At 37.4% G+C, this 13,481-nt stretch overlaps 1 protein-coding gene across 1 annotated transcript in view; it reads left to right on the top strand.

Annotated features, from left to right (window-relative positions):
* Positions 1-13,481, top strand: part of LOC126176762 (uncharacterized) — a 212,106-nt gene that overhangs the window by 108,277 nt on the left and 90,348 nt on the right. Inside the window, exon 6 of the mRNA XM_049923930.1 lies at positions 12,050-12,156. Within this exon, the coding sequence (XP_049779887.1) occupies positions 12,050-12,156 (107 nt within the window). The remainder of the gene's footprint in view (positions 1-12,049; positions 12,157-13,481) is intronic.

Here is a 13,481-nt window from a genome sequence, read left to right as displayed (position 1 = left end):
TGTGCCTGACATCAGCAGCAATCTTTGGTGGGTGGATGGGGGTAGGGGGGGGTGGGTAGGAGACATGGAGTGGAGAGGGGAGGATAGCAAGGTAGGGATGGTGAAGTGTTGTACTGCTGTAGAAATGAGTGGGGTTACAGTGGGTACAGGACTGCTAGGTGCAGTCAGGAGGCTGGGATACACTGCTGTTTCACAACCAGTGCCATTGGGTCCTTCCTATCAAGACCAGCTTTTCTGAAATATACAGGTGGGAACTCTCCCTTCCTGGCCTGGTTGCAGCCTTCGCTAGTCCCTGTTCTCCATCCCCTTCCCTGCTGCCACTCCAGAACTGTCCACACTTTCTATTCCATCAATGCACCTACTAGTCTTTTCCCCACTCCTAGCTGCCCTATCCTGCCCCCACCAAGCCACAGAACAACAAGAAAAGAGAAGTGAAACTGCTGTGTTACAAGAGGGAAAAACAGACCAATATCAGTGCCTCTAGTGGTATGGAGGTGAACTAAAAAAGGTTAAACATTGCGGGTTGCACTCCTCTTTGTTTATGTTCATTGTAGGTTTTTTCTTTTGCTTTTAATTTTCTTATCTCAGTTTTCTGGGCATGCTATGTAATTGTTTTGGCTAGCATCATAATAAAATACTTTAAACACAGCTATCACACACTGCAATGCAGCAGTGACAAACCTATTACTCAGTAATATTTGGAGTCCAATTTAGCTGCTACAATTTTATTTAGCTTCAGTTATTTACACTACAGGCTTGTTTTGTCTTACTGTCAGTTTCAAGTGTTGCATCCAATTTCTATGATTCACAAAACATCTTGGAGCTTTTATATGTTGACAGAAATCAATATAAGTGTGTTCGTTTACAAGTATATTTTTGATGTTTTCTTGAGCAGTGACTGTCAGACATGTTTTGGAAACACACCGTTGTTTAGCCTATGCCTAATTTTGTTCATAAAATCTTCTTTGAAAAAAAAAATTATCTTCATAAGCAAAATACATAGCACAGTTCACATCAGGTGACAGCTTACAAACACTTTTCCACTTCAGAAGCAACTCTTGATGTTGTTTTGGGAGCCTGTGGAATTGCTTGTTGCTAACTTTCAGTTATCCAGGTAATTTACAGGAGTATTTCAATGTCAGTTTGTTGTGTTGAATATTCTGAAAAAAAAAAACATAAAATTCTTCATTAAATAAAATTACTACAGACGTATCAAAGTTATTTAAACAAACAAATGGGAATCACACAGCTTAATTCACAGTGGAAGAGAATACATTTCATTTATAGCCTACAAGATTATTTACTGAAAATTAAATGTCTTACCTTAGGTTTAATTGTAGACATTTTTTCAGTGGGAAATCTCGTCAGTTCCATGGTGAATTTTATGAAATTTAAACTAAAAAAAACTGTTTATAATGAAGATCAGTAGTATGTCAATATGAAACAAATAGAAAGACGACTGTAACTGTAGACTTCATACAGAGCAAGATGATAGAATATCAGCAACCGCCATTGGTCAGCTCTCATTGGTCATTTCCAGCTTTGTTTGACCCCTAGCGCCTCTAGTGGTCTGGAAGGAACTACGTGGCTTGTTGCCTATTCTCCCATATAGCTTTCACTCACATGCATAAAACTTCTGCTTGCTCTAGCAACAGCACAAAATACCCCCACCCCTACACTGCTATCTCTCCCCATCCCATGCCTCCTCCTTAACCCACCATCCGCCATGGATTGCTGCTCACATCAGCACAGGCACAAGGTGCTGTCAGGCCCAAGCGGCCATAGACAGTAACCACATGTGTGTGAATTGAGTGTGTGTGGGTGTACGTTTTCTGAAAAAGGCCTATTTGTCTGAAAACTAAAAGTGTAGCAATGTTTTCAGTGTTTGTGTCTGTGACATTATGCCTCATCTGTGGTGAGTAGCATTCTGTCCTTTTCATACTGAGATCTCTGTATTTAGTTTTCTGGCAGTGATGCTGTTATCAGAGAATCAGACATAGCACTTATAACTGCTTCCTAGATCAGCCATTCTGTGTGTATCATTCTGATGCCATGCTGGCATCAGATGAATATCATTACAGTTAATAAAGGAATTAACTCACCTGAAAATGGCAGGGGGGAGGGAGGGGGGGCAGTTTCCCTAATGAGAAATCATTAAGCATAAAAATGAAAAAGGTCCTGGATATGTATGACCTAAAATACAGCAAAAGTTATCACCAAAATGGCCTGAAAATATCAATAAAATGACATAAAAATGATATGAAACATATGTAAAGTGTGTTATAAAGTGACGTAGAGTAATGAGAAATTTTGTAGGAGGTCAAAACTAAAGTTATAACAAAGATAATGAATTTAGAACTGTTGTATTTTCTTTAAGAAATCTGATTCTTTGAAGATGTACAAAAATTGTTGTATAACCATGTTAGAGCTATTGTTGTGTATGACTTTCTACACACAGAGGTTCTCGAAAGTGAGGGAACATCTGTTGACAAACAAGTACTTCCAGTGACAAAATCTTCCAACATTTCCTGAAACAACTGGAACATGGATTTTCATATTTTCCTTTATTTTTCAAAAACAAAGTAAAAAAAAAAAAACTGGCACGGGAATATCAGTATTTCACAAACAGACATTATGTTTGGCACAAAATTGATACAAAATTTTGATATTTTTGTTTCATACACATACCTGATAACAGTTAACAACTGTAAGTGACACAACAATGATAAAAGCAGGTGAATCATTGTTTCATTTACAGAGTGTTTAAGTACATTCTCCAGCAACATTGTTATGTTTTCTCTAGAGGCTCATACATTGTTCATTCTTGCCAACATTAAAAGAATGAATTGTTGTGTCATAACTGAATGTTAAATATAAAAAAGGTAAAAATGAAGTAAAATGTCAAAAACAATGTCTGCTTTGTAAACTCAAACTATGTGACAAAAAATCCAAACTTAAATTTACATTTCTAGAATAAGAATGTTTGGGACTTTAGCACTGGTGAATAATGGCTCATAAGGAAACAAAGATTAAACATTAACAAATTCCAGGTTTTACTAATAAGCTATAATAAAATAAAATGAAACTGCCTACCAACTGAGTGATAAACTAGCACATATGTCCGGTGGTCTACATCTGCATCTGCAGCTAAATCTACATACAGTGTCCACAAGCAACCATATGGCACACCTTGTACCACTAATAGTCATTTCTGTTCCTTTTCCACTTGCTAATAGAGTGAGGGGGAAGTGACTGTCCATGTCTCTGTGTGAACTGTAATTATCTTGCCTTGTCCTTGTGATCCTTTTGTGAGATGTATACTGATGGCAGTAGAATCGTTCTACTGTGTGCCTCGAATGCCAATTTTCTAAATTTTTTGAATACTGTTTTGTAAAAAGAATGTTTTCCTCTGTCCAAGGATTCCCATTTGAGTTCATGGAGCATCTCTGTAATACTTTCATATTGATCGAACCTAGTGATAATAAATATAACAAAACATCTCTGAATTTTTTTGATGTCTTCCTTTAATTTTTTTTTTATTTAATAAAATTACAGCCAAATAGCCATATACAGTTACTTTGCTTAACATTTTACATTTACATTTTACATTTTTGCATATTCATTTATCGATTTCACTCTTTTACTGCACAGTTCTATGTGATATCGTTCACAGGCTTCGTTACACAGTTAACATACACATATTGCGATTGGGTCGTGATAAGTTTTGTTCTTGCAGATTAGATGATGAAAGTCGTGAATAGAAAGTCTAGTTACGACATGTCACTGTTCGAAGTTTGGTGCTGTCCATGAGCGGTTCGTCATTGCTTCGGTGCCATAAAACTCCGGCCATATTTTTTCTCGTTTGTCTCCATGATCCTCAGTTGCTTTCTGGAAGCCCTGGTGTGTGGCATCATATATCAAAGTCTGATGTCTTCAATTAGGGATGTCTATCTCGCTAGCAGGTACACTAGTCTAGATCTTGTTGTCTTTGAGAGACCTAGTGCTCTTTTTAGATAGGTCGATTTTACCTTTTCTAGTGTTTCTAGATTTTTTTCTGTCAGGTGGTCCCATATAACCTCCATCCCATAGGCCAGGATTGGCAAGATTTTTGTATTAAATAATTTCATGTCTGTTTCTAGACTGAGTAGGCGGATGTTTTTGATGTCCTGTATTGCTATTATTGCTTGGGCTGTTGTGTGTTTTGTGAAGCATTTGGCTGTTGGTTGCAATGTCACTCCTAGGTATTTAAAGTCTGATGAGATTTTTATTTTTTGTCCTCTGATACTGATTTCCGCATTCTTGGGTGTTTTGCCTCCTTTTCTGAAAATTACCATTTCTGTCTTTGTTATGTTTATGTGTAGTTTGTGTTCACTGCACCATCTGTCTATTTTCTCAATGATTCTCTTCAGCTTCTGTTTATCTGTTGAACCTACGGCTATGTCGTCAGCGTATGCATATACATACACATCTTCTTCATTTTCTCCAATTCGGAGTACTTCTTCAGTGGCAAGAATGTACAACAAAGGGCTCATTGGGTCACCCTGTAAGACTCCGTTCGATTGTAGAATGGGGTTCGAAAAAGACAGGTTGTCTGATATTGTAATTAAGTTGTATTGTCTTCCTTTAATCTGACCTAGTGTGGATACCTGACATTTGAACAGTACTCATCAGTAGGTCAAATTAGTTGTTCTATATACAGTTTCCTTTATAAATGAGCTACACATTCCTAGAATTCTCCCAATAAATTGAAGCAAACCACTTGTCTTCTCTACCACTGATCTTTTGTGCTCATTCCATTTCATATTGCTTCACAATGGTACTTTAGATTGACTACATTGACATGAATGTGTCAGGATGCATACCTCTACAATTGTATTTATCCTAATCATCTGAATTAACTTACATTTTCCTACATTTAGAGCATGCTGCCATTAGTCTAACCAAATTATCATAAAATGACCTGAAAATAATCATAATATTATATAAAAGTTACATAAAACATATGTAAAGTGTGTTATAAAATTAAGTAGAATTGTGAGAAAATTTGTAGGAAGTTGGAATTGAAGTTATAAAGAAGATAATTTAAAATCTCTATACTTTTCTCTAACAAACCTTATTCTTTGAAGATGTAGGCATTACACCTAGATATTTAATCAACATGACTGTGTCAAGTGACACAGCACTAATACTAACATAGTCCATATGGGAGCGCCCCCTCTGTCATAAACAATCACCATAAAGAAACAGAGAGTACTGCATAATAGTTGTAAAACCAAGCATAGGACTATATCTAGAGAGATGCTGAACAAAACTTATTTGGCTGTCAAGAGAGCAATGCACAAAGCCTTCAATGACTACTATAATAGCATATTTTGAAATGATCTTTCACAAAACCCAAAAAAATTCAACTCGTATGGAAAGGTTGTTAGTGGCACCAATGATAGTATCCAGTTCTTAGTGAGTTAGACAAGAACTGAAACTGAGGGTAGCAGAAATAAACATGAAAAGCTTAAGCCCATTTTCAAAAGCTTGTTTACAAAGGAACTCCAAGAGAACTGCCCCAATTTAATTTTCTTACCAGTGAAAAGATGTGTTAAATAAGTGTTATTGTCATTGGTGCTGAGAAATAGCTAAAATCGTTAAAATTGAACAAAACTCCAAGGCCTGATAGAATCCCTATCAGATTCTACAATAAAGTTGCAGCTGATTAGCCTCTCTTCTATAACTATAAACTATCATAGATCCCTCACACAAAAAACTATCCCAAGTTCTTGAGGTATTTTTCTTGTAGTATCCTGAACATGTTCTGAGCTGCCATCCAGCATAGATTCTGAAAACATGAATCACGTGAAACCCAGCTCGCACCTTTCTCATGTGACGTACTGAAAGTTCTGGATCAAGCCAGTCAGGCAGAGATAGTATTTCTTGATTTCTGAAAAGCATTTGTTTATTGTCAAAAGTGTGATTATATGATATATCAAGTGAAATTTGTGACTGGATTGAGGACTTTTTGGTATAGAAGTTGCAGCATGTTATCTTGGATGCACAGTTATCATCAGAAGCAGAAGAAACTTAGGGTATGCCCCAGGAAAGTGGTTTGGGACCATTGCTGTTGTTGTTGTTGTTGTGGTCTTCAGTCTTGAGACTGGTTTGATGCAGCTCTCCATGCTACTCTATCCTGTGCAAGCTTCTTCATCTCCCAGTACCTACTGCAACCTACATCCTTCTGAATCTGCTTAGTGTATTCATCTCTTGGTCTCCCTCTACGATTTTTATCCTCCACGCTGCCCTCCAATACTAAATTGGTGATCCCTTGATGCCTCAGAACATGTCCTACCAACCGATCCCTTCTTCTGGTCAAGTTGTGCCACAAACTTCTCTTCACCCCCATCCTATTCAATACTTCCTCATTAGTTATGTGATCTACCCATCTAATCTTCAGCATTCCTCTGTAGCACCACATTTCAAAAGCTTCTATTCTCTTCTTGTCCAAACTATTTATCGTCCATGTTTCACTTCCATACATGGCTACACTCCATACAAATACTTTCAGAAATGACTTCCTGACACTTAAATTTATACTCGATGTTAACAAATTTCTCTTCTTCAGAAATGCTTTCCTTGCCATTGCCAGTCTACATTTTATATCCTCTCTACTTTGACCGTCATCAGTTATTTTGCTCCCCAAATAGCAAAACTCCTTTACTACTTTAAGTGTCGCATTTCCTAATGTAATTCCTTCAGCATCACGCGACTTAATTCGACTACATTCCATTATCCTCGTTTTGCTTTTGTTGATGTTCATCTTATATCCTCCTTTCAAGACACTGTCCATTCCATTCAACTGCTCTTCCAAGTCCTTTGCTGTCTCTGACAGAATTACAATGTCATCGGCGAACCTCAAAGTTTTTATTTCTTCTCCATGGATTTTAATACCTACTCTGAATTTTTCTTTTGTTTCCTTTACTGCTTGCTCAATATACAGATTGAATAACATCGGGGAGAGGCTACAACCCTGTCTTACTCCCTTCCCAACCACTGCTTCCCTTTCATGTCCCTCGACTCTTATAACTGCCATCTGCTTTCTGTACAAATTGTAAATAGCCTTTTGCTCCCTGTATTTTACCCCTACCACATTTAGAATTTGAAAGAGAGTATTCCAGTCAACATTGTCAAAAGCTTGCTCTAAGTCTACAAATGCTAGAAATGTAGGTTTGCCTTTCCTTAATCTTTCTTCTAAGATAAGTTGTAGGGTCAGTATTGCCTCACGTGTTCCAGTGTTTCTACGGAATCCAAACTGATCTTCCCCAAGGTCGGCTTCTACTAGTTTTTCCATTTGTCTGTAAAGTATTCGTGTTAGTATTTTGCAGCTGTGGCTTATTAAACTTATTGTTCGGTAATTTTCACATCTGTCAACACCTGTTTTCTTTGGGATTGGAATTATTATATTCTTCTTGAAGTCTGAGGGTATTTCACCTGTTTCATACATCTTGCTCACCAGATGGTAGAGTTTTGCTGTTGATGCTGATGTTGTATATAGCTGATGTTGATGTTGCTGTTGATGTTGTATATTAATGACCTTGCAGACAATATTAATTGTGACCTCAGACTTCTTGCAGATAATGCAGTTATCTATAATGAAGTACTCTCTGAAAAGAAGCTGCACACGTATTCAGTCACATTTTGATAAGATTTAAGAGTGGTGCAAAGATTGGTAACTTATGTTAAACTTTCAAAAATATAAAATTGCACACTTCAGAAAATGTAAAGAATGTTGTATCCTATCATTATAATATCAATGAGTCACTGTTGTAATCGGCCAACTCTTAGAAATACTTGGGTGTAACACTTTGTAGGGATATGAAATAGAATGATCACATAGACTGAGTCATGTGTAAAGCAAGTGAAAGACTTCAGTTTATTGGTAGGATACTGGGGAAGTGCAGTTAGTCTACAAAGGAGATTGCTTACAAATCAGTTGTGCAACTGGTTGTAGAATATTGCTCAAGTGTGTGGGACACGTACCAAATAGGACCAACAGGGTATATTGAATGTATACAGGGAAGGGCAGCATGGATGGTCACAGATTTGTTTGATCTGTGGGAAAGCGTCACAGAGATACTGAAGAAACAGGTATGGCAGACTCTTGAAGATAGATGTAAACTATCCTGAAAAAGTCTACTAAAAAAATTTCTAGAACTGGTTTAAATGATTACTCTAGGAATATACAACAATTCCCTATTTATGATTTACATAGGGATCGTGAGGACAAAATTAGAGTAACTACAGCATGCACGGAGGCATTCAAATGATCATTCTTCCTGCACTCCATATGTGAATGGAATGGGAAGAAACCCTAATATGTAATAACTGGTACAATGGGACATTCACTCTGGTTTTCAAACTACAGATCTAGATGTCGATGTAGATACTGTACCTGATCAGTACAGGATCATTTTTACTACTTGTCTGCATTAACTTTCATTTTTGTACATCTAGAAAAGTTCACCAACAGGAATTCAGTTTAATTCATCCTGTATCCTCCTACAATCACTCAAAGACATCACTATTCCATACACAACAGTGCCCTCAGCAAAGAGCCACACTGAGCAAGGTGGCACAGTGGTTAGTACACTGGACTTGCATTCAGGAGGAGGATGAATCAAATTCGTGTCCAGCCATCCTGATTTAGGTTTTCCATGATTTCCCTAAATTGCTGGAGGTAAATGCCAGGATGGTTCCCTAGAAATGGCATGGCCGACTTCCTTCCCCATCCTTCCCTAATCCAATGGGACTGATGACCTCACTGTTTGGTCCCCTGCCTCCAGAATCAACCAAAGAGCCACAGTTTTTTCAGCATATATATTTTAAGTTACCTCATTGTCACCTTCAGCTCGAAGAAGTCTGTGAACCCCCCAACTTGTAAAATATTCTTCTCACCTGCAGATTAACTTAATTTTTACTAAAAACCAGGACTTGGCAACTCTGGCTTTTAATGTGCCTTTAAGTACAATGCATATTACATGATAAGTATTTTATTACAGGTGACCTTCTGGGCAAAGAATAATAAGTGTTTTTTTCCAGTACATGTACATATACATTATTGGCATAAACTTCTGGTCAGTGTTATTCCTTGACAGCGCAGCTGGCACAGAAGACTCTTTGCTGCCTTTGACTACTTTGCCCATCAAGACTCCAAGTACATCTTTAACTCTTTTCGAATGGCACAGAGACCAGGCAGAATACCTCATGTATATAATAAAATTCACAAAACAGGACTGGTCCCCTAATATATCTTCTTAGATAATAATTAAAACTTTATATTCTGAACAATTATTCTGGTTAACAAAAATGTATATAACTCTACCAATAAAGCTTGTTCATTTATATTCAAAATTAGTACGAGATTTCACTTCCAATCAACAAAACTATTTATTTCCAAACTTTGGCTACAAAATATCTGGAAAGTCTCATACTCCCATAATAAGAGAGGAAGAGTGGTCCTATCATATTTTCCTGGGGGACTCCTGACTATACTTCATCTCTGAATACTTGCCATCAAGGACAATGTACTGGCTACTATTACTCAAAAAATCTTCCAGCCACTCACATCCACGAGAACCTATTCCATTATTCCATATGCTCAGATCTTTGTTAACAGTCTGCAGTGGGCCACTTTGTTAAACATTTTCTAGAAACATAGGAAAATGGAATTTGCCTGTGGCCCTTCATCCATGGTATGCTGAATACTGTTTGGGGAAAGGGCAAGCTGAGTTTCACATGAGGAAATGCTTTCTCTAAATCCACACTAATTAATTTGTGGACTGAAGTTTTTCCATCTCTAGAAAATTTCTTATATTCAAACTTAGAATATGCTCAAGAGTTCTATAGTAAACTGATGTTAAGGATATTGGTCTGTAATTTTGTGGGTCTGTTCTTACACCCTATGTATATAGGAGGAGTCGCTGGTTGGTATTGGGCAGCAATGTGTCCTTTTCATACTGTTGAGTCTCTACTTAGTTTTGTACTTGATGATTTACAAATGCCCCCTAGATCAGCTATTCTCAGTGTATTACTCTGAAGTTATGCTGACATCAGAATAATATTATTACAGTTAATAGAGGGTTAACTCACCTGCAAATTCTGTATAGAAACTAGCCCTGGGGGACTGTTTACTTTTAGTGATTGCAACTGTTTCTAAGCACCACTGACAATAATATATACATCATTGACTTTCCTAATTGCTCAAGAAATAAATTGTATTGAAGCAAATATGTGCTTCATAAATGTCCATAAGTAGTGGGCTTTTGAATTATCCTCTATATGTAGTTTTCCAAGAAAGTATTTCTTACTGTTTCACAGCATGTCTCCCAACTACAGTACTGTTACCACCATAATTAACTTTTGGATGAGTTAAGTCTCTTGCAACGACGACAATATAGTTAGGCAAAATATATATTAGAAGCTGTCGTTTCCTAGACGTTTTCAGTTACATATTGGTACGCGTCTGGTGATTGATAAGAGGACCCAGTTATAAAATGTTTTCTGTGCCATAAATTAATATTGTATCAAGTTTGACTTTAATGGAATCATGAAGTACCAAATACATTGAGTTAAATGGGAAGCAAATTTTTATTTTCCCAAAAAAGGTTGTTTGCTATATTTTACACCAGCCTGAACAGTATGTACTTGTATGTGTAAAAGTTATTAGGGTATAAGGAGATGCTGTAGGAATTTTTAATAATAATACTCCATCATATTTTCCTGACTATCTATAATCTCAAATATGAGCTCTTCACAAGTTGAACTTCAGTTATGTATTCTATTGGGTAAACTAATAATGCATAAAAACACAATATTTCAAGAACAAAGTCAAGGCAATTTATAGCCTCATTAAACATGAAATGAATAAAATCTGTAAGGCCAATGATATTGAGTTCACCAATGACAGAAGCTACAAGATAGATTATGTCACATTCAAATCATTGTCCACCAAATTCAATTAATTATTTCTAATAGCAATAGAAAATTAAGGAAAAAAGTGAACTGTAGAAAGCAGAAAAATTAGATTTACATAGACAAGTATTGCATAATCCATCAGCATACATTAGTTTTCCTGATTCAGCTGTTAAAGATATGTCAAAATTCATTAGCTCACTAAAAAGCAGTAACTCTGTTGGCTATGCTGGTGTTTCAACCAACGTACAGGAATATTGTGCAAACTCAATAGTGCCCCCCTTGAGTTCCCTTCTAAAAAGTCAATGAGTCAAGTTGTATTTCATGAAAGACTGAAATATGCAGTAGTAATATCCATTTTTAAAAGTGGAGATAAGTTCATGAGCTCCACTTATAGGCCCACCCCCCTCCCTACCATATTTACAAAAATGTTTGATAAGTTAGCTTATAATGGAATATTGAACAATATTTCTCACAATAATCCTTTAACTACTGCTCAGTTTGTGACCTTGGCAATGTAGGTTGTAAAATTTTACTGGGGAGGCTAACACATTATGACACTAAAGTCACCCCCATTGCATGGATGTAGTCAATAACAGTAACCAGAGTGTCATATTATCTAATGGCAGCACAGGAATAAAATTAAATTCTTAGAAAGGAAACATATTGTGAAACACAAGGTAAATAATTTGACTCACTTCTGTTGCCCAAACACACCAATACCACACGCAGCCAGCAAGATAATGAAACAGAAAACAAATAAAAATTAGCTACAACTAACTGAAGTAGAAACTAATGAGTGAGGCTCCATGTGTGAAATTTCTAGGTATTCAGATGAATAACAAATGATGTGGCACTATTCCATGGATAAAACAATCAATATGCATTTCTGTTTGCTTTGCACTTAGAAAGGCAGTGTCTTGATCTGACTGTATAGATGAATGTGTTCATTACATTTCTAGAGAAATACCATAGCTCGTTTCATTTATTCATAGTCATAATGCTTAAAGTAGAAGATATAATAAAACATAAATGAGTTTTACATTAAAGGTTAACGTTTTAAAATGTTAAAAACTTATTATATGACTTCCAGGGCTCATCAGTCACATTATGAACAAATGGGTTCTATGAATGCAGTTATTAAAGTTAATGGAAAGACTTATAAAGAAGATATGCAAGCATTCAGAGATCATAGTCATGGTTTGTATGATTCCAAATATTGTAATTTAGTTTAGAAATAAATTCATTTTTTTTCTACTTTAATCTGCCTGTTTTTCATACACTATGTGATCAAAAGTATCCAGAGACCTGGCTGAAAATGACTTATGCGTTCACAGCACCCTCCTTCGGTAATGCCGGAATTCAGTATGGCGTTGGCCCACCCTTGGCCTTGATGGGAGCTTCCACTCTTGCAGGCATATGTTCAGTTAGGTGCTGGAAGTTTTCTTGGAGAATGGCAGCCCATTCTTCATAGAGTGCTGCACTGAGGAGAGGTATCAATATCGTTCAGTGAAGCCTGGCACGAAGTCAGCATTCCAAAACATCCCAAAGGTGTTCTATAGGATTCAGGTCAGGACCCTGTGCAGGCCAGTCCATTACAGGGACATTATTGTTGTGTAACCACTCCACCACAGGCTGTGAATTGTGAACAGGTGCTCGATCGTGTTGAAAGGTGCAATCGTCATCCCCAAATTGCTCTCCAACAGTGGAAATCAAGAAGGTGTTTAAAACATCAAAGTGGGCCTGTGCTGTGATAGTGCCATTCAAAACAACAAGGGGTGCAAGCCACCTCCATGAAAAACATAACCACACCATAACACCACCGCCTCCGAATTTTACTGCTGGCAGATAACGTTCACTGAGCATTTGACATACCCACACCCTGCCATCAGATTGCCACATTGTGTACCATGATTCATTACTCCAGACAACGTATTTCCACTGTTCAGTCATCCAATGTTTACGCTCCTTACACCAAGCGAGGTGTCGTTTGGCATTTACTGGCGTGATGTGTGGCTTATGAGCAGCCGCTTGACCATGAAATCCAAGTTTTCTCACCTCCTGCATAACTCATAGTACTTGCAGTGGTTCCTGATGCAGTTTGGAATTCCTGTGTGATGGTCTGGATAGATGTCTGCCTATTACACATTACGACCCTCTTCAACTGTCGGTGATCTCTGTCAGTCAAAAGACAAGGTTCAGCTGTATGCTTTGGGCTGTACATGTCCCTTCACATTTCCACTTCACTATCATATTGGAAACAGTGGACCTAGGGATGTTTAGGAGTGTGGAAATCTCGCTTACAGATGTATTTATTTAATTTAATCATATGGCTAGGGCCTCCCATCGGGCAGACCATTCACCGGGTGCCCGTCTTTCAATTTGACGCCACTTTGGTGACCTGCAGTTGATGAGGTTGATAGGATGATGAGGAGGATAGTACAACTCCCAGTCCCTGGGTGTAGAAAATTCCCCGACCCATCTGGGAATTGAACCCAAGACCAGAGGATTGACAATCCGTCATG

The sequence above is a fragment of the Schistocerca cancellata genome, chromosome 3 (assembly GCF_023864275.1).
Source record: "Schistocerca cancellata isolate TAMUIC-IGC-003103 chromosome 3, iqSchCanc2.1, whole genome shotgun sequence".
Lineage (NCBI taxonomy): Eukaryota > Metazoa > Arthropoda > Insecta > Orthoptera > Acrididae > Schistocerca > Schistocerca cancellata.
Note: the sequence above shows the minus strand (reverse complement) of the source record. Positions and strands in the feature narration are given on the sequence as shown.